At 38.6% G+C, this 21,506-nt stretch overlaps 1 protein-coding gene across 8 annotated transcripts in view; it reads left to right on the top strand.

The window, feature by feature from the left end:
• Window positions 1-21,506, top strand: part of agtpbp1 (ATP/GTP binding carboxypeptidase 1) — a 340,116-nt gene that overhangs the window by 285,857 nt on the left and 32,753 nt on the right. For 6 of the 8 annotated variants that reach the window (XM_043713129.1, XM_043713111.1, XM_043713092.1 and 3 more), the window contains 2 exons: window positions 1,101-1,258; window positions 1,612-1,638. In XM_043713129.1, the coding sequence (XP_043569064.1) occupies window positions 1,101-1,258; window positions 1,612-1,638 (185 nt within the window). The remainder of the gene's footprint in view (window positions 1-1,100; window positions 1,259-1,611; window positions 1,639-21,506) is intronic. The other 2 variants (XM_043713101.1, XM_043713152.1) reach the window with 1 other exon arrangement.

Raw genomic sequence — 21,506 nt, 5'->3', positions numbered from 1 at the left:
TTGCATCCTCGGTTCTTAAAAAAAAGATACAGGCTTTGGTATTGCCAAAGCTAAGTTAGTACTTTGGGTTATTATTATTATTATTATTGACCCTTTATTGGGTGTTGCCCGTGAAGAAATGTTCCAGGGTACATTGCCTTGCATAAAAAAAAGCTTCAGAATCAAATACAACCATCTCCTATTCCCTTATCTGTATATGTTGCCAGGCAACACAATACTGCACGCTTACCAGTTTTGTTCCAATATAGAGTAGTGAAGCTCGCTGACTTCTGTTTGGAATGCTGATGCCATTACAGTCATGGCATGGCAATATAAGTATTAAAGTTATCTCATTTCGCTAAAAGACCTCAGAAATGAAATCACTACTTTGCTCATTATAATTAATTTTACTAGTCACCAATATTCAAAGGCAGCTGCTTTCTTTAATCTTACATTCCATGCACCAGAGTCTTCTGCAGTGTATGTCTTTTGATGAGAGCTGTTTTTAGTGTCTAGGATGCACCTGGATTTTTTTCTTCTTTTCAAAATTTTACCCAGTAATGCACATCTACATTGTCACACTTTTTAAAATTAAGCCTGTTCGGAAGTTATAGTGTTTTACTTATTCCCAGCCTGTTCGGAAGTTATAGTGTACTAATTATTCCCAGCCAAAGTTAGAAGAAGAATATCTAACCTGATTACATTTAATCACATCGGAATGGATTTTACGGGGAAGGGTTGCAAATTACTAAATGTGTTATGGTGGCTGAGGCCATTAATTGGCTATGTAAGGACTTTCACATGCCCGAAATGGGAGGGAGCATGCTGCTTAATGTCTTACACACCTAATGTAATAAAGGAGACAGGTTGGGAGTGGGATGGGAGGAAAGCAGTAGCAAACCACCCACTATTACAAGCCCTACCCACACATCTTCAGGGGAGGGGTGCGTAGAATTTCTGAAGTGTGCAAGAATCTGTGAATGTGACATAGAAATGCAAGAAAGGTCAAAAGATATCAATAAAATATTAAATAAGTGAATGCCAAGCCTCACACTAGCTGTAGTATACCTTCATAAAAACTATAAGCTCCGTGTATTCATTCCATGTATTTTGTTTGAAAGGGCCAACAGATGGGGACAAGAGAGCTAGAAGAGATGGGAGCTAAATTCTGCCTTGGCCTTTTACGCTTGAAGAGGCTGTCATCTGTGGAATGTAGATTTCCCCCTGGCCTCCTGGATGTGGATAATGATTTGATTGACACCAGATGCAATGTCACCAGGTAGGATCTCACTTAATTTTCTGGAAGGCTGAGTACAGTTGAATAAGTCTAAAATTGGTACATTTTTAAAAAATATTTTTAAAATAAAATTGTGATCCTGAGATTCTTAGAAACCAGTGGCTAAGCTAGAAGTCCAGAAAATATTTTCAGTCTTTTTGAATTAGAAAATTTAATGATGCAATTTAATCATTTACCTGAAATCCTATCTGAATATTTTAAGTTTAAACAATCTTATTTGAATTTGGCTTATTGTTAATTATTCCCTTTAAATAATTTGTTTGGTTCATATATTAGAATCCTAATTGTTAATTTTGTCATTTTTTTACTTTGGGAATGGACTGCTTTCACAATAGTCTGATTGCCATTGGACATAATTGCAAGTATGCTACTTACTCTCACATTGTGCTCTCTTATGTTTCTAAATAGAATTAAGTTTTTTTTAAACATTCTGATAATTAAGGTCAGTTTGGATTTAAGTTACAAGTGACTTTTCAGATCACTTTCTTCTGATCATTACCTGGGGCCAGAGTGTATTGATTCTTTCCATAATTACTTTATTATTGCACAATATTATGTCTACGTTGCATAGTAGACAAGTACATATAAGTACATGCATAGTAGATTATGATCTTCACCCCTGTTTGAGTCAATCCCAGATTAGAAGTAACTGTCATGATTCCGCTCAACTTTAGATTGAGAAATTGATCCTAAAGACACTAAATAGATGTAGTGGGTGTACATGATCAATCTCTGCCCAAAGGACAGGAGCCATCTAATATATTAGCATCCTGTCGACAGTCTTTTTAATATGTATAAAGCATTATATTATCATGGATACTACGGTCGGGCCAACTCCCTTAATAATGTACTCTTCACCATGGAGTACGTGGTGGGCTTTCAAGTCACCTGCAGAGAAGACAAATATTGGTAGAGGAATTGAGTTTCGGAACCATGAGATCATGCTGCAGCTGTACAAAACTCTGGTGCAGCCATATTTGGAGTATTGCGTACAGTTCTAGTCACTGCATTATAGGAAGGAAGTGGAAGCTCTGGAAAAGGTTCAGAGGAGATTTACTAGGATGTTGCCTGGTATGGAGGGAAGGTCTTACGAGGAAAGGCTGAGGGGCTTGAGACTGTTTTGGTTAGAGAGAAGAAGTTTGAGAGGCGACTTATTTGAGACATATAAGATAATCAGAGGGCTAAATAGGTTCGACAGTGAGAATGTTTTACTCTGAAGACAATGGCTAGCATGAGGGGGCACAGCTTTAAATTGAGGGGTGATAGATATAGGACAGATGTCAGAGGTAGTTCCTTTACTCAGAGTAGTAGGGGCGTGGGATACACTGCCTGCAATAGTGGTAGGCTCACCAACTTTAAGGGCATTTAAATGGTCATTGGATAGGCATATGGACAAGAATGGAATAGTGTAGTTTAGATGGGCTTCAAATTGGTTCCACAGGTCGGCGCAACATTGAGGGCCGAAGGACCTGTACTGCACTGTAATGTCTATGTTCTACAGGAAGCAATATAAATTTTGAAGAATGAGGCATACAATTCAAGTCAGGTGGAAGTAGTAATCACAATGTTAAATAAATTCTATGTAAAAGAGAAAATAATATCTTGTTTTTAATGGAGAATTAGTTGAAAATTTTAATTATTATTACAGTAAAATATTTTAGGTAGGATAACCATCAGTTAATAAGGTAGCATTTATTTAATTTCCAGAGGATGAATACATAGTTAACAAGATGACTATCCCAGTTAGGTAGAAAATTGGCTTTACTGAGGATCAGAAATCAAGTCTTCATCTTGTGAGAAAAAGATTTATGAGGATGTTTCTGGGGTTGGAGGGTTTGAGGTATAGGGAGAGGCTGAATAGGCTGGGTCTGTTTTTCCTGGAGTTTCAGAGGCTGAGCGGTGATCTTATAGAGTTTTATAAAATCATGAGGGACATGGATAGGGTAAATTGACAAGGTCTTTTTCCTGAGATGGGGGAAATCCAGAATTAGAGGGCATAGATTTTGGGTGAAAGGGAAAAGATTCAAAAGAGTCCTAAGGACAACTTTTTTACACAAAGGGTAGTGCGTGTATGGAATGAGCTGCCAGAGGAAGTGATGGAGGCTGGTACAATTACAACATTTAAAGGGTATATGGGTGGGTATAGTAATAGGAAGGGTTTAGAGGAATATGGGCCAAATGCTGGCAAATGGGACTAGATTAATTTAGGATATCTGGTTGTAATGGACAAGTTGGACCAAAGGATCTATTTCCGTGCTGTATATCTCTATGACCCTAACTCAGTAAGTTCAGGAAATCTGAAAATCCAATGTGTGCGCAATATTTATAACATAGTTTGGGCTACGTAACTAATATCTATATCAATAGTATGTTAATTGTAATTAGAATTTGCTCTTTATGTTCTAATTTTGTTCCAACCATTATTTTAAGTAGAAATTCTGATTTTAAGCATATTTATATAATTATAAGTACAATGAATGCTATGAGCCTCATTGATTCTAGGAAATTCTGGACTTGTTGTAGTCAACTTTTCATTCATCAAGGTTTTACATTTTCAGAATATAACATGGTTCCAGGATATAACAATTCCAGCCATGAGTGGTCTAGTATTATCAGTTTAAACTCATTTTATCTGGTCCTATATCTTTCCTGACAATGCAGAAAACAATATGGTGTTATCAGGTGTGTTCCTTATCAGGGATCTTGTTAACTCTTGTAGGAAAGCATGAATCTGTACTTATAGAGTTCTGTGGTTAGGCATTGTAAACTGTTTTGATGCTTTTACAAAAAGTAATCCTTTCAAATTCTTTAAGCTATTATCTATAGGATAACAACTCCATTGCTCAATAACCCTTCATTACAGCCACATTTCTTTACAGGGATTCCTAATGGTTCTGTGAATCTTTGCTGATAGCAGCTAAACTTATTTCCTATAATATGTATTCTTTTTGAATTCTCTGTTTGAAGGGAGGGCCAAAGCACTGTACCAAGATGTCTACTCTGGGGAGGGCAAGGTGACTGGTCTTGAATAAATCCCAAATGAACAGGGATTGAACCTGGTTTGTGACACCAATTTGATTAACACAGGCTATATGTCCAACTGAGCCAAACAATATCCACCACATCTCCAAAAGAGGGGCCCAAGTTACTGTGTTGTCACAGTCTTTTATATTCAAATTATAGCCTGGGTTATGGATAGTCATGTTAGCACATTTGATTTCTTTCCATTACATGGCTGACAAAAATATTTACTCTGTTACTGCCTGCCATAAACATATGTTGGCAAGATTTACCAGTTGCCTGTTTGTCCCCATTATGAATTTGTCTTCCTTGGCCATTAACTCCTGGAGTAGGATGTGTGATGATGCTGCTCCTTCAACAAGGTTAGGTTGTCCTTGGTTTTTGATCAGATGGCTCGTAATTGCATAGATTCTGAAATGTCTGAATTTATCTACTTGAAGAAGCTTTCAAGTTTTTAAACAAGCATTTGTACAGTGAAAGGGGAGTGCCCAGCTCTTCCAGCTCAGCTTTACTCTGGTTTGGGTTTTAGCAATCTGGCTGTTCAGAGCAAGGAGTCAGTTTTTTGAGGTTGCTAGTAAACCAAACAGCTACACGGAAGAAGGTGTTCCATACTGAATCTCTCTGCCATCTCTCTCTCTCTCTCTCTCTCTCTCTCTCTCTCTCTCTCCTGTAAGACCCTGTGTTTGATTTTACCTTTTTTTAAGCAAGGGGTATTTCTGGGGATGTTGCAAATATTTGGAACAGCATCACTAAGTTGTGATAAAGTTAATTGGGTTTTCAGATAGTTAAGTTATTCTGTATTCTGTTCTCTTTTCTTCGTGTTTCCTTTGGTACTCTGTAAATAAATTCTGTTTTATTTAAAACCGAGGGGTTTGCCCAGCTGCATTGCTCTTGGAATATCCACTCTGCGCTTGCTCAAAACAACTAAAAAGTTACAGTCTGGCCTACCTTCTTGAAATGTTTTGAGGGAGTCTGGCCTGGTCTATAAGAGACTTGAATCTTTGAGCTTCATACTCAGAGGCAATTTAATTACCATAAGATCTGAGCATGAATTGTATATAAAACACAAGTTAGAATTTAAAAATTCAGTGACATTTGGCGTAACCGGCACTGGGGTATTTTGAGTCCATTGCTCTAATTGGCTTGCTTTAATTCCAAGATAAGATAATACTCCATTTGGGTTCTGCCAGGGCCACTCAGTTCCTGACCTCATTAAAGCCTTGGTTCAAACATGGACAAAAGAGCTGAATTTTCAGAGGTGAAGTGAGAGTGACAATCCTTGACATAAAGGCCACATTTGACCAAGTCTGGCATCAAGGAGCCCAGCAACCTGAAATCATTGGATATCAAGGGGCAAACTCTCTGCCGGCTGGAGTCATAGTTGGCACATAAGATGGATTATGGTTGTTCAATGTCAGTCACCTGAGTTTCAGCTTCGCTGCATGTGTCTTCAGGATAGTGTCTATAACTAACCATCGTTAACTGCTTCATCAATGACTTTTCCTCCATCATGAGCTTAGAAGTGGGGATGTTCGCCAATAATTGCATGATGTTCAACACCATTCACAACTCCTCAGTTACTGAAGCAGTCCATGTTCAAGTGCATCAAGGTTTGGGCTGACAAGTAGCAAGTAACATTCACATTGTAGGAATACCAGGCAATGACCTTCTCCAATAAGAGATTATCAAACCATTGCCCCTTGACATTCAGTAGTGTTACCAATCACTGATTTCCCCTCTATCAACCATCCTGCAGGTTACCATTGACAAGAAACTCAACTGCACTCACAACATAAACACAGTGGCAATAAGCACAGGTCACAGGTTAGGACTACTGTGGCGAGTAACTCACCTCCTGACTCCCCAAAGCCTGTCCATCATCAGCAAGCCACAAGTGGCAAGAGTGTGATGGAATACTTCTCACTTTCCTGGATGGGTGCTGCTCCAATACCACTCAAGAAGCTTGACACTATCCAGGACAATTTGAGCCTGCTTGATTGGCACCACATCCAGAAATATTCACTCCCTCCATCACCAATGTGTACCAGCAGCAGTATGTGCTATATACAAGATGCACTGCAGGTATTCATCAAAGATTCTTAGCTCGTGCCTTCCTAACCAATGACTACTTCCCTCGAGAAGGACAAGGGCAACAGCATATACATGGGAACACTACCATCTGCAAGTTCCTTACCAAGATACTCACCATCCTGACGTGGAAATATATCACTATTTTGTCTGTGTCACTGGGTCAAAGTCCTGGAATTTCCTCCCTAAGGGCATTGTGGATCAACCTACAGCATTTGAACTGCAATGGTTCAAGCAGGCAGCTCATCACAATCTTCTCTACTAAGTACAGGCAATAGATGCTGGCCAGCAAGTGTCAGCCACGTTCCATTTTTAAAAAAAATGATACGCTATTAAACATAGGATAACTTGACAGCTGAGATGTCATTTGCTTTTGCCTAAGATCCAAATAATAATTCACTCAAACATTGGCATTTAGATAAAGTGAGAGCATTTTGTGAATTTATTTGTTTCTGCTGTATAGACTTTGAGGCCAATTTAGCAACTCCACAATTTCGACCCAGTTGAAGGATCAAATCCAAGTCTAATCACTGCATGGAGTATTTAGCTACTGAGCTGTCAGAAGAGGTCCAACAGAGAGAAAAACTCTGAACACTCTCATTCCATTTTCTTTTTTCAACTGTTTTATACAAATAAATTGGTCACCATTTTGAATTAGAATATGAGTGAAGGGTTAATTAGTTTCAGCCCCTTGAGTTCCAAGGAAGACTCAAAAGATAATTTTGTTTCTCTATCCACAGATGCTGCAAGACCTACTGTATTTCTTCCGCATTTCCTATTTATATTATTGATCATTAGATTCTGTCCTTTTTAAGAATTTGGAAGCCAATTGAACAGTATATTTTTTAAAGATTTTCTTTCTCACCTATTTCTCCACATGAAGCCTCCCTCAATTGTAGTCAGTTTCTTTAATCCTGTCCATTGACAGCTGTTATTTTAGTAGTATAGTTAAATATATTTCATTATCACTGGGAATTTTGTGGAGAATTATGTAATTTTTAGTGTACTAATTCATTTGCAAACTCCCATTTCTGTACAATGATTGGTATTCATTTTTTGACTTGAGAATGTGCTTTATTTGCATTAAATTAATTTGATTTATTTTGTTCTGTACAGAATAACTTAGACACCTGCTGGTCCAGGCACTTTGCTAAGGCGTGTATATATCGTAAGCTTTTCCCTATGTTACTCTTTAGCTGATGATAGACAACTGGGAAAATTTAAGATAAAGGTTGTTACATGCCTCTTTCGAAATATGTCCAGCTATAAAGTACAAGCAGCAACTCCAATGATGCATTGTTATTGAACTGATTAGCTGCATAGCACTGAAGAGTTCCAAACTCTCCTTAATAAGGAAAGAATCAGCCCAATTCTACTTGTTATATTTTTGCTATTTTTCAATTATGTGGGATTGAACAAATGAATCAGATAACCTTTCATTCCTTTCAGTATGAGCAGATTTTCAACCTGACCCTTGTACTACTGATCAAAGTAGAGAACAGTGTATTTTTTTGCTTCAGAGTATCATCTTTGTCTTCATCCAAACCTGAGATATGATGGCCACTGGCTATTTTGTCTGTTTCTAATTGCCCTTAAGGATGTGGGGTTGAGCTGCCTTTGAGAACTGCTCCAGTCCTTTGGATTGTAGGTACATCCAAAGTGCTGTTAAGAATGGAGTTTCAGGATTTTGACTCAATGAAGTTGCATCAAAATAGTTCCAAATCAGGATATTATTTGACTTAGAGAGGAACTTGTAGACGTTGCTGTTCCTATGCATCAGCTGTCCCTGGCATACTCGGTGGTAGATGTTATGCGTTTGGAATGTTCTGTAGAAGGAGTTTGTTGAGTAGCTCAGGTGCATATTGTAGAAAGTGCACAGCTGCTGCCGTCTGTCAGTGATAGAAGGAGTTAATATTGAAGATGGTGAATGGGTGCCCACCAGGTGGGCTGTTTTTGCTCTTATAGTGACAAGCTTCTTGAATGTTGTTGAAGCTGCATCCATCCTGACAAGTGTAGATGGTATTGAAAGACAGGAAATGAATTACCCACAACAAGATTTCTCACCTCGGACCCGTGCTTGTGGTAACAGTATTGATAGAGCTGGTCCATTTCAGTTTCTGGTTCATGGTAAGAAACGACAAGGTGTGCCATTTAGTTAATTGATAATTCTAGTTAAAAATGGATACAAAAGCTCCAGCTATATGTTTTGTACTGATGATGTTGCCTCCATCATTGAGGATGAGGGTATTTATGGAGCTTAGTATTTATGCTGTTTAACTGTCAACACTGAATGTGCAGACCTTAGATTTGATGTATTGATTGTGGGATCAATTAGCTCTGCATGCTGTTTCAGTTGACATGCAAGTAGCCCTGTGTTGTAGCTTCACCAGGTTGCTACCTCATATTTAAGTATGCTGGTGCTATTCCTAGCATGCCTCCTGGACGCTTTATCGAAACATGGTGATCCCTTGGCTTGATGGTATTAGTAGGGTGGGGGATATACTGGACTATGTGTTTACGGTTTATTGTTGAGTACAATTCTTGCTGCTGATGATAACCCTTGAGTCTCCTGAATGCCTAGTTATGTGTTGCCAGACATGTTTGAAATCTAACCATTTACTATAGTGATAGAGCTACACAATACAATAGTGGGTATCCTCAGCATGAAGATAAGACTTTGGTTTCACGAACACTGTGTAGTGACATTCCCATTGATAATGTCATAGACCGATCCATTTGCAACAGGAAGATTGTGAGGAGATCAAGTAGGTTTTTCCTTTTTGTTAGTTCCTTCAACTTTTGGTCACACAGTTTTACAGCCTTGAAAGAGACCCTTCAGCCCAATCTCTAAACAATAAAGCCCTACGACTCTCTGAGCAGCTATATCCTATAGGACTTGGTCAGTAATGGTGCTACCGAACCATGCTTGGTATCGGGCTTTGAAATCCCCCACCTAGAGTACATTCTGTGCCCACCTTCAGAGCTAATTCCAAGCGTTATTTAATATGGAGTATTGATTCAGTAGCCAAGGAGGGCTGGTAGGTGGTAATTAGCAAGAGAATTTCTTGTCCACATTTGACTTGATATCATAAGACTTCGTGGGGTCCAAAGTCAATTTTGAGCATTCTGAGGGCAGCTCCCGAACAACCATATACTACTGTACCTCTACTTCTAGTGGGTCTGCCCTGTCATTGAAACAGCCCATACCCAGGGATAGTAATGTTTTCTTTATATGGATTCGGTAGCAGTTCTATACATAATGACTTACTAAACCACTTCAGTGGATAGTTAAGAGTCAGCCACATTTGTGTGACTGGAGTCCCTTATAAGTCAAACCAGGTAAGGAAAACAGATTTCCTTCTCTAAAGGACTATAAAATGGCTTTATGACAATCAACAATGATTTTATGGTCTCCATTAGACTTACTTTTTAATCCATATTTATTAATTTAATTCACATTTTACAAGCTACCATGGTGGGCTTTGAGCTCATCCTCAGAGTGCTGTCCTTGACCTTATGATTATTAGCTCCCTGATATTGCCACTATGTCTCACCTGTCTCATTTGTTGCTCCTTCAGATGAAGAAAAGGAATATGTTCACTTTGATGATTGCAAAATCTTTTTTGATATTTGTACAGTAGGGGACAAGGGGATATGCCCTAGCTGACTTTTCCTTCCCCTTCCTTTCATCCCTCCCCCTTCCTTTCATCCCTCCCACACCAAAGTTAAATAAATCAATTGTAAGTACGTATATAGAGGTTAAAAAGTGAGGTCTGCAGATGCTGGAGATCAAAGTTGAAACTTTATTGCTGGAACAGCACAGCATGTTCCCTGGATGCTGCCTGACCTGCTGTGCTGTTCCAGCAATAAAGTTTCAACGTATATAGAGGTTAAGATTGGAGATTATATTTTTTGTTATTTATTCTTTTTTTGTGGGTTGTGGATGTCACTGGCTGGCCAGCATTTATTGCCTGTCCCTTGTTGCCCTTGAAATGATTACATTATAATGGGAATTATGTTTAAAAGAGGCTGTTCTAATACTAATAATTTAGAAGTATGTTTTTACAGATTCTGGGCAAGGTAGATAAAGACTTCTTAAGATAACCGAATTGTATTGTTAAATGTTCATAGTGAATGAGAATTTTTTTTTAACATTTAGCATCTTCATCAGAAAATTTCAACACAAGAGTAATGGACACTTATCCAAAGAAAATAAATTTGCAGTGCTACAAGAGAGAGGGTTACATAAAGTTGGCATGTACACATTGGGCCAATTAGCCGATGAAGTTGAAACATTCTATGATTGTGTTAGCACATGTAATATGCAAAGTCACTTTCCTTTAATAAAACAAGTGCAATAACTTAATCATCAACCTAAATTGCCCTTTATCTAGGACACGTTAATAAGAGTAAATCTTTGAGATATAGTTTGTAGTTTTCTATTTGAATGTATGTAAAATTAAATGCACTGTACCCTATTTTAGGCACAGTACTTCATACTGCCTTTTTGGGATGAAGGCTTTTAAATGAAGTTTTGTTCAATTTTACCATCTCTTCAAGTGTAGAAAGTCGATCCGTATTCCTACTGTCCAGACACACATCATAACTGTACCTCATTGTGTTAAAAAGAAAATATTGTACTCTATTACACCATTTAAAATTACGTTTTCACAGTTAATAGTTCTTAGAATGCACCCTATGAACAATTAATTTTCCCCTGACGGAATCTTCATATGTCAAGGCAAGATCAGCGCAAGTAGTAATCTAAATTTGAATTCTTCATGTTTTATTGGGCTCACAATTAAAACACTGAGTTGTTAGACGACATTGGGTAAGTTGATAAACTATACTTGTTGAGATGCTTGCATAGGAGCAGCTCCAATTGGACCAGTGTACTAATTTTCCCTTGCTGTTGCAAGTTCTGTTCAGTTTGCCTCTCCTTCCCGGCAATTGTAGGATCATACATTTTTTAATGGGACCAGTAGTTGGAAATGTACTGTATGTTCTGGCACCTTGTGGTGCAATGTACTGGCTTAGATGGAATTATTCCTGCCCATCATTCCTTGTGTTAACTAAATCTGACAGGATTTTAAGTTTACCGGTAAGCTCAGGAGTTAGTTAGAATCTAATTTGAATAAGGACATGAAGGAAATAAAGGTCCAGCTGAAATTAAATTAAAATTGTTAAGTTCAACTTTAATATTTTAGGTATACCTCTAAGAAGTTGTGAGATTTTGGAGATAATTTAGATGGAAAAAGACTAGAATGAATATGGAACAGAGGACACAAGTTCAGTTAAGATCAGGAATTAAGGATGGAATTATCCGCTCCCTGGTATTGCATCGACAAATAGAGAGAGAATGAAACAATTGGAATCTTAACAACAAGGAAAAAATGTTCTATTTTTTCCAAAATATTTAAATGGAAACCTCGGAATCTCACCAGTCAGAGGGAATTAACTTATTCCATCATTTTGCATTTCACTTTTAGCCCAACTCGCTCATAACTGTACCTGTTAAGTTCTCCTCTCCTTCCCCAATAAACTAATGCCAGTTCCTGACATGAAAGTCAAAATGGGTACCTGGAGGCTCATCGATTGCTTGTCCTCACCTTCACCAAACTTCGTCTTCTCAATGTCCCTGCATACTTCATAGACACCATCTTCCCCTCCCCGCCATCTGTGAGTTGTTTTCTCTGACGAAGAGTCATACCAGACTCAATGTTCACTCAACATTATTCCTCTCTGTCCACAAATGTTGCCAGACCTGCTGAGTTTCTCTAGCATTCAATGTTTGTGCTGACTTCACTTTCTCTGCTTTGTCCTCAGTGACAATGGTCAAGCATCACGGAAGGAAGATCAGCAACTGGCTTTAATGTAGAAGTGGTGTGCACTTGTGCTTTAAATATAGTGTAATTTGCATGGATGCCAGATAGTTACAGCCCTGGAAAGTACTTCCTTTTCTCCTGCAATATGATTCCATGAGATAGGTACCGGAGAGCTTGGATGTATTATTATTGAAGTGAAGAGCGACAGTTGAATGAGAAAAGGTGCTTCAAGCCACAGCAGACCAGATGCCTTAAATCTGACTTGATGAAACACTCTAGCTGAAAGTGGGAAAATCCAGCCCAAAAGGAAACATTTGTCTCCTGGTGCATTTTTGTTTTAGACATGCGACAAATGCTTTGTTGATGGTTAAAAAGAACATATGCAATGAAGCACTGCATCAGTATCTGTGTGAATACTGTGAATTAAAGTGTATAAAAAGACAATGTCTAAAATTAAATACTTCACTAGATATGCTAGTTTCTATACTGCTGCAATGAAGTGGAGAGATGTTGGCTGTAGTGAACAGCTGGCTAGTAATAGAGATGTGAGAATAAGTATACACTTTCTCTTGGCTTGATTACCTTTGGGGATTGGAATATATTGATCCAGAACTTTACCACAGCAGGTTAAGTGGAAGATGAAGTTCATCATGATGATCAATGTGCTTCCTGTGTGGGAAAACAAGATTTTTAATTTGTTATGTTGTATTTTAAAGAAAAGTAAAACTTCCATGTAGATCATATCCATTATATTGCAAAGATATTCCAAGTATTTTATATGTTGGAAAATTAAATAGACAACCAGCAGAATTGGAAAAAAAGGAAAAAAATGGGAATAGGAATTGCTGAAACAAGATTGAAAACATGTCTATAATATATTTGTAATCAGAATAAGTGGAGGAATTTTGAAAGAGAGGAGCAGTAGAGGCTGAAAATGTAGCCAGGAGTAAAACAGAGGATATGGGCAGGTTGAGTGAGTATGAGACAAAACCTTGGAGATGTTTAAAAATAAGGATTTTGAGATTGATTTTATAGGATTAAAGAAAGTCAGTGAACCCAGTAATAACTGGGTTAATTGAGATAGCCTTTTGAATTGTTTACTTCTTGTGAGTGAAGAATTGAAAGAATGTAAGTGTATTAGCAAAGTCAAGAGATTTAAATTACAGCTATCGTGGCTGTGAACACTATAAGAGACAAGCTTGCCATCGGATGTTTGTATGAAGGAAATGTACTGGAATTCATACAATCTAGATTTGTCTGAAACTGGGTGACACTCTCAAGTGGTGATCCATCGGAATTCAGACAATATTCATTTTACTCTGCAGACAGAAATAATTGCATTTGATTTAAGAAACGATTATTACAAATGAATCATAGTCAAAGTTTCCAGTGTCCCCTCACTTTTCATAATGTATATAGTAAACTTTGTAGTTAGAGTCATGAGTCATTCAGCATGGAAACATACCCTTCCCTCCAATTTGTCCAAGCCAATCAGGTTTCCCAAACTAAACTAGTCCTATTTGCTTGAGTTTGGCCCATATCCCTGACAATCTTTCTTATCCATGTGCCTGTTTAAATATTATAGTTGTACTCACCTCTACTACTTACTCTGTCAGTTAATTCAATGCACAAATCACCCTTTCTGTCGAAAAAGTTTCCCTTTAGGAACCTTATAATTCTTCACCTCTCACCTTAAAATTATGTCCTCTAGATTTAGACACCTCTATCCTAGGGAAAAGACCTTTGCTATCCACCTTATTTATGTCGTGCTTGATTTTATAAACCTCTATAAGGTCACCCCTCAGCCTCCTATGCTCCAGGCAAAAAAGTCCTAGCCTATCCAGCCTCTCCTTATAACTCAAACCCTCCCGTCCTGGCAACATCCTTGTAAATCTTTTCTGAACCCTCTCCAATTTAATAATATCGTTCTTGTAGCAGGGCAACCAGAACTGTACTCAGCACTCCAAAAGTAGCCTCACCAACATCCTGTACAGCCGCAACAATACGTCCCAACTATCTGAAAAAGATAATTCTGCTCTGTCTCTCTCCACAGATACTGTGTGACCCACTGGTTATTTCCTGTATTAACTGATCTTATTTTTCAAGAAAAGGCAAATTATGAGTCCTCATCCTATTACTGCGGCCATTTATAAATTCAAAACATCGCAAGCATTAACTAATTGAATAATTAATATCTATAGTTAAATTAGTGAGCTAATTTAAGCCTCTCACTGAAATTGTTAGCTATACCAGGACAAACTTGGGTTTCTATAAGTATAAGCTACCAGTCCTTAATAAGGAGAAGTAGGATGTTTCTGAGATTCTGCATAATAGTTCTAAAATAGTTAAACTAGCCATACTTTCACCCAATGTATTCTGACACTATCATCCCTAAAGAGCATGGAATATGATTTTGATTTTGTGTTCTTGACCAAGTTCAAATGTTTATCCCAAAGTGATAGTACATTAAATCTTGATGTTTCGTAAATTTTTTCTTGTACTCTGCCATGCAATGAAGTAGATGAGCTAATGCCTTCTCACCGAGGGGAATTAAATTTAGTGGTCTAGTTGACTTGCAACTGATTTATGTTATTTAGAACTAGGTTCAAGTCATTAGCAGTACAAAATAATGCAATTATTTCTCAGTTACTTCTAATTCATTGTTCTAATACAAAAATGCTCTTTTTGCATTAGATTTTTAATGTATTGCTCTCCCATATTCTCAGACAGCACATCAAAACTCTCAGTTAATTAAACAGGAAATGAGATGGATGGCAAAACAACAAAAACCAAATACAATGAGAAAAGAGCTGACTAAAAAAGGGCCGGGTGCTGGGAGGTGGGACTAGATTGGGTTGGGATATCTAATCGGCATGGACAGGTTGGACCGAAAGGTCTGTTTCCATGCTGTGTATCTCTATGACTCTAAAAGGGTTTTCTTTTCTCTGTTGAAGTCAAGGAAATGACAAAATCCTGTAAATAAAAACTTGCCAAAATCATTTTCAGAAATGACCTTATAGTGCTGGTTGTTGTTTTCTGTGAGCAGAAAATAACTAACCAGCCCTCTTTAGAAAGATTAGAACATCCGTAAGGTTTCAAGTGTATTGGAAGAAATGGTGCCAGTGCTCCAATTGTTGGCAATGATGTGAATGATTGAAAACTGCTTAAGACTTGATAGGTTTTAATTAATGAATTTGCAAGATTGGATTAATGTTTTAAACCAGATTGCATATGGTTGACCTGCAAATTGCAAAGTGGCATAACTGTTTTGCCATGCAAATAGATTCTAGCTCGTTTGCAATTCTTTTGAATCCTTATACCGCAAACTCCCAACTGTGGGCATTAGCTCACTTGCTTATTACTAATTTAAAAATGACTAAAATGAATATTCCCAATCCTTGAGCAGAGTGAGCAATGATGCGAAAGTTGGGAAAATGCATGGGTTTAGAGGGTGCTGTCTAAGGAAACTTGGTGAATTTTTGTTGTGCATCTTGTTAATAGTGCACACGAACTACTGAACATCACTGGGTGGAGGGAGTGTGTATTTGTGATGTGGTGCCAAAAAAGGCAAGCTGTTTAGTCCTGGATTGTATCAAGCTTCTTGAGTGTATTGAAGCTGCAGTCATCCAGGTAAGTGGGGAGTATTCCATCATACTCCTGACATGAACTTTGTAGATGGACTGGCTTTGGGGATTACTGCTGGTTTCAAAGCCTGTGGCCTGCTCTTGTAATCACAGTATTTGTACAACTAGCCCAGTTCAGTCTCTGATCAGTTGTAACCCTGTGGTGTTCACAAAGGGGGTGGGAAGGGAGTAGTGGGGCTGGGGTTAGTCGTGGTTCAATGATTGTAATGCCATTGAATGTCATTGGGTGATGGTTAGATCCAGATCTTGCTGCGTTTGTACATGGACATATTCAGTATCTAAGGAGTTGTGAATGGTGTTGAACATTGTGCAAGGTGTTAAACATTGTGTAATAACCAGTGAACATCCCCACTTCTGACCCTTTTGATGAAGGGAAGGTCATTGATGAAGCAGCTGAAGATGGTTAGGCCGAGGACACTACTGTGAGGAACTCCTGCAGAGATGTCCTGGAGCTGAGAGAACAGATTCCAACAAGCACAACTATTTTCTATGCCAGGTACGACTCCAAACCAGCGAAGAGTTTTCCCCAATTCCTATTGATTCCACTTTTGCCGAGGCTCCTTGATGTCAAGGGCAGTAACTCTCATCTAATCTGTGGAATTCGGCTCTTTTGCCTATGTCTGAACCAAGGCTGTACTGAGGCTGTACTGATTGGTTGTGGCAGAACCCAAACTGGGCATCAGTGAGCAGATTACTGCTGAGCAGGTGCTTGATAGTACTATGAATGACACCTTCCATCACTTTACTGATGATCAAAAGTAGACTGATGGAGAAGTAATTGGGTGGGTTGAATTTGTCCTGGTGTTTGTATACAGGATATATGTGGGCAATTTTCTACATTTGTAGGATAGATGTCAATGTTGTAACTGTATTGGAACAGTTTGATTAGAGGCGTGGCACATACTGGAGCATACATCTTCATTGTTAATGTTGGAATGTTGTCTGGGTCCATAGCCTTTGCAATATTTAGTGTCTTCAGTCAGTTTTTGACAACATATTAATGAATCAAATTGGCTGAAGACTGGCATCTGTGATGGTGTGTACCTTGAGAGGAGGCTGAGATAGATCATTCACTTGATATTCCTGTAATTGTTTCTTGCAAAGGCCCCGACAAATAGTATTGTATTATGGTTTCACAAGATTAACAGCTCATTTTTAGACATGTCTGTTGCTGTTCCTGGCATGCCCTCCTGCACTCTTTGTTGTACCAGGGTTGATACTTTTCTGTGATGGTAATGGTAGAATGCGGGGGTGGGAGGAGGAGGGTCGAGTGGGGGATAGAGCAGGCTATGAGCTTACAGAATACTGTTCTGCTACAACTGATGACCCACAATGCCTCAGAGATACCTAGTCTTGAGTTGCTAGACTGTTTGAAATCAACTAGGAGAAAGTGAGGACTGCAGATGCTGGAGATCTGAGTCGAGAGTTTGATGCTAGAAAAGCACAGCAGGTCAGGCAACATCCAAGGAGCAGGACAGTTGACGTTTCAGGCATAAGCCCTTCATGGATTCCTGATGCTGCCTGACCAGCTGTGCTTTTCCAGCACCAAACTCTCGACACTGTTTTAAATCAATACCATTTAGCATGGTGTTAGTGGCATACAACCCAATGGAGTACATCTTCAGTGTGAAGATGGAACTTGATCTCCACAAGGACAGTGCAGTGGTCACTCCCACTGATTCCGTCATGGAAAATGTATCTGTGGCAGGAAGGTTGATGAGGATGAGTTGAAGTGTCCATGATTTTTTCAGAGAGGGTGGGTGCTGAATGTCAGCAGCACGTCCTTGTACATCTGTGCCATGTAGGCCCAGATATGTGAAAGTTTCTCCTGCAATGAGACAAAAGGAGGGATTGAGTGAGATAGAAGAGCTGTTTGTGATGATGTGGGAGAAGCAGTAAAGTGTCTCCTGTAAGTGATTTAGAAGCACAAAAGGCAGAAAGCATTCATGGTTTTAGATGATGAGACTGGTGAGCACCATCGAATGGAGATACTGCAAGGGTTAGTAAATGTTGTAGACCAACAGCCCTGGTGATCTTACTGCACAGAGTTAGAGTGAGTGTGGAGTAGCCGACCGAAGATGGTGGCACTTACCCACCATTTACCTAGTACCTGTACTGTTGATTGTTTTTGTCTGAGAAACAGCACTGACACATACCACTACCTGATTTCATGAATGGAGTCCTTTGTCAGTCTGCAGGCTAGAGGATGGCCCTCTTCTCCACCAGTCCATCTACCAGAATCCCTAAGTTCTTGATGTTCAAATATTACAGTATTATGGACACTTGCTGGTTTGCAGTGTCTGAGGTGATGCAGAGCTGTGATTTAAATATGTTGTCAGTGATGTGAACATTACATTGCCTCAGCAACAGAGATCACTTCCGCCTCTTCCACCAGATGATTGCATGGGCTTGATGTTAAAGGCTGGTGCATAAATAGTGAAATAAAGTGTAGGTGATTGTGAGAAAAGTCAGAATAGGCCATGGTAGACCACCTGCACTGAATCTCATTGAAAATGGCACTGCTAAGAAAAATAAAAATCTAGTTGAACGTTTGATGCTGGATGAAGTAGTATAGAATTATGTCCATTTTCAAGGAAACTCTTGGTCGCATCGTGTTTGCCTCCCGTTTGACTTTGAAAAAATTACAAAAAGAAATAGAATCTAAGAATCTCTCACATGCAACATTTGTTTCCATATTATTCTTTCTTTTGACATGCTATTGTCACCAGTAAATTATGAAACATTTGTTCGAGTATCTTGAAAAGCTTTCACTTCTACATCTGTTACTAATTATTTAATTTAGTGTTTAAATTATTATCATAGCTCCTGTAAATTATTGAGCAAAATCCTTTCCATCAATGTAAAGTTCTGTGTTTATATCTTAGATGTTCATTAACACATGCTGAAATATTTGTCAGATACCATCATAGAGCTAAGTTAACATTTTATTTTAATGTTTAGTTGTTCAAGTTGGAGCTGTATGTTTACTAAATTAAAGAAATCATGTTTTTCTTTTGGGATTTTTGTTGCATTTCTACATTTCTAGGATTTTTATGTAATATTTGTTTTCCACAATTACTATAATTAAAAAGGTCTTTAAGGTAACATTTTGTTACTGAATGCAAATAATTGGGAGATAAAATAATCGTCCTAGTATAGATACAGTACATTTAACTGTTCAGACTTTGGCTATTGTAAAATTTCAACTCCACTTAACCTTCCTCCGTCATATTGCTATAATAATTTAATGAGGATGCAAAATTCCACACTGCATTTATTCATGCCCTCTCAATGAATTGTTTATACTAGCTCATTCATATATGGGCATTGCAAATAATGTCATGAAGTAGGTTTTTTGAGATAAATTGATACTAATATAATCTATTATAGATTTTATTCAGATTTGTTAGATCAGTTGTTAATTTTAAATTTGAGAGCTTTTTTTTTGTTAAATAAAGTTCTTGAGGGATATGGGCCAAAAACAGGTGTATGGAGTTAGGCCACAGATCAGAAATGATCTTAGTGAATGGTGGAACAGGCTAAAGGGGTTAAATGGCTTACTCCTGTCCCTGTGTCCCTATGTTATTCAACTATGAATTAATTGTTAGCCTGCAGTTTTCATAATAGCATGAAAAAATGTATTTGCCAAGGGGATCTTCTGCTTCAGAATAGTGTCTGTCAATTTGCAATGGTGCTGCATTTAACAACACTTTATAGCTGACAGTGGGGAAAAAACGATATGCGGGTCAATCAACAATCTCTCTCTTTATGTCTCCACCCACTCAATTACTGGCCAGCTTGTCCGGTTTTAGTTTACATGCCTGTCAAGAATTTTGGTATGTGTATTGATGTTACCATAGAAACATCTTCAATTCAAAGAACCATAGATCAAATAAAACAACACAATTTGGTGATGTTTCTCCTTCATGTAAGCTTTCCATCTGTACTTGTGTGTTTTGTATAAGATGTCAGATTCAGCACTTCCAATAAGACTTGGAGGGAATCAGCTATAGATGGCAGGAATTCAGTATTAACTTTCAACATAAAAAGTTGACTAAATATCTTGTTCAAAGAAGTCAATTTTAACTTGTGCCATTTATAGAAGAAAACTGCTTATCCCAACATAACTTACGGGCATGACCTTTGTCAGCACAGCCAATGGGCAGCATTTTTCACGTGTTGGGAATTTTGGCCCTAGCGCCAGTAAAGTCTGGGGTGAATGCACTCCCACTACTAACAATGGCCCTGCAGCCTTTTAATGTTCTGTAGAGTGTTGATGAGGGGAGGCAGGCTTTCCAACCCATCTGAAGAGACATTTCACTGTAGAGGGCAGTTTGTCATTCCAGCAGCAGTATTGGGACTGGTAGCCCCTGTTGAAACTGCATCATGCTCCAAAAACAAAGTGCCAGGATTCATGTACATCTCAAGGAATTTTGATAGGGCCAGGAGTGAAAGCCCTGGAAGGAGAAGGAGGGTGATGGGATTGGCAACAACATTGCATGTACCCTGATACTTGGGAGGGAACGGCCAAGACTTGGAGGGAGATCCTGATTGGGAAAATGATCTGTCTACCACCCCATCTTATATCTGAGGCCTCCTCATCATCTTCATCATTGTCATTACCACCACCCCACCCTTAACCACCTCCTTCTGGCTTAAAAAGTTTGTCCAGTTGCTATTAGCCCCTATTAATTAGGATCTCCCTTGAGGCAAGGCCAATGCAAAATAACTTCTAAGTTAGTACATACTGTGAAAGACAGACATAGAGTTTTACGGGCACTCCTGCTAGCAATTTGCCAATGGGGTTCTGTAAAATTCTAGTTATTTTGTTCTGCTTTAGTTTTTTAATGCATTGCAACTTTAAAAGTAACGTGGTCAGTTAGCCAAATTTTTCAATGCTCCTAATAGCAGTATTTCCTGACCCCCATGAATAAATGGACCCCAATAGTAGTGGGAGTTTTTCTGAAGTCCTCTTCATCAAGAGTAAAGCAGAGAGCAGGAGAATAAATACCATTTTACTGCAGTTATTGGGACAGTGTGGTTTAGTTAAATAAAGCAAGTTATGGTAGATTTTGATTTCGATAATGAAAGACAAGCACTTAACAAAAAGCATAAAACAGATAGTCTAAACCTTGACTTTCTAAGAACATAAAGGAGTTAACTTCATGATAAGATAAGCAACCTACCGAGTGGACACACAATTCTTAGAATTATTTTCAGGAACTATTACATCATGTCATAGAACATATAATGTTGGAATTATTGCTTGATATTTGAAGATATTACTTCTATGTTGTGTAATTTCCTTGGTCTGTATCTCTCTCTCTCTCTGAAGCTTAATCTGAAATAGATGACATAACAATTTGAAGAGAAAATGAGGTCTGCAGATGCTGGAGATCAGAGATGGAAATGTGTTGCTGGAGAAGCGCAGCAGGTCAGGCAGCATCTAGGGAACAGGAGAATCGACGTTTCGGGCATTAGCCCTTCTTCAGGAATGAGGAAAGTTTGTCCAGCAGGCTAAGATAAAAGATAGGGAGGAGGGACTTGGGGGAGGGGCGTCGGAAATGTGATAGGTGGAAAAAGGTCAAGGGGAGGGTGATAGGACAGATTGGGGTGGGGGCGGAGAGGTCGGGAAGAAGATTGCAGGTTAGG

The sequence above is a fragment of the Chiloscyllium plagiosum genome, chromosome 2, assembly GCF_004010195.1.
Source record: "Chiloscyllium plagiosum isolate BGI_BamShark_2017 chromosome 2, ASM401019v2, whole genome shotgun sequence".
Taxonomy (NCBI): Eukaryota; Metazoa; Chordata; class Chondrichthyes; order Orectolobiformes; family Hemiscylliidae; genus Chiloscyllium; species Chiloscyllium plagiosum.
This window is presented reverse-complemented; position numbering and strand designations above follow the sequence as displayed.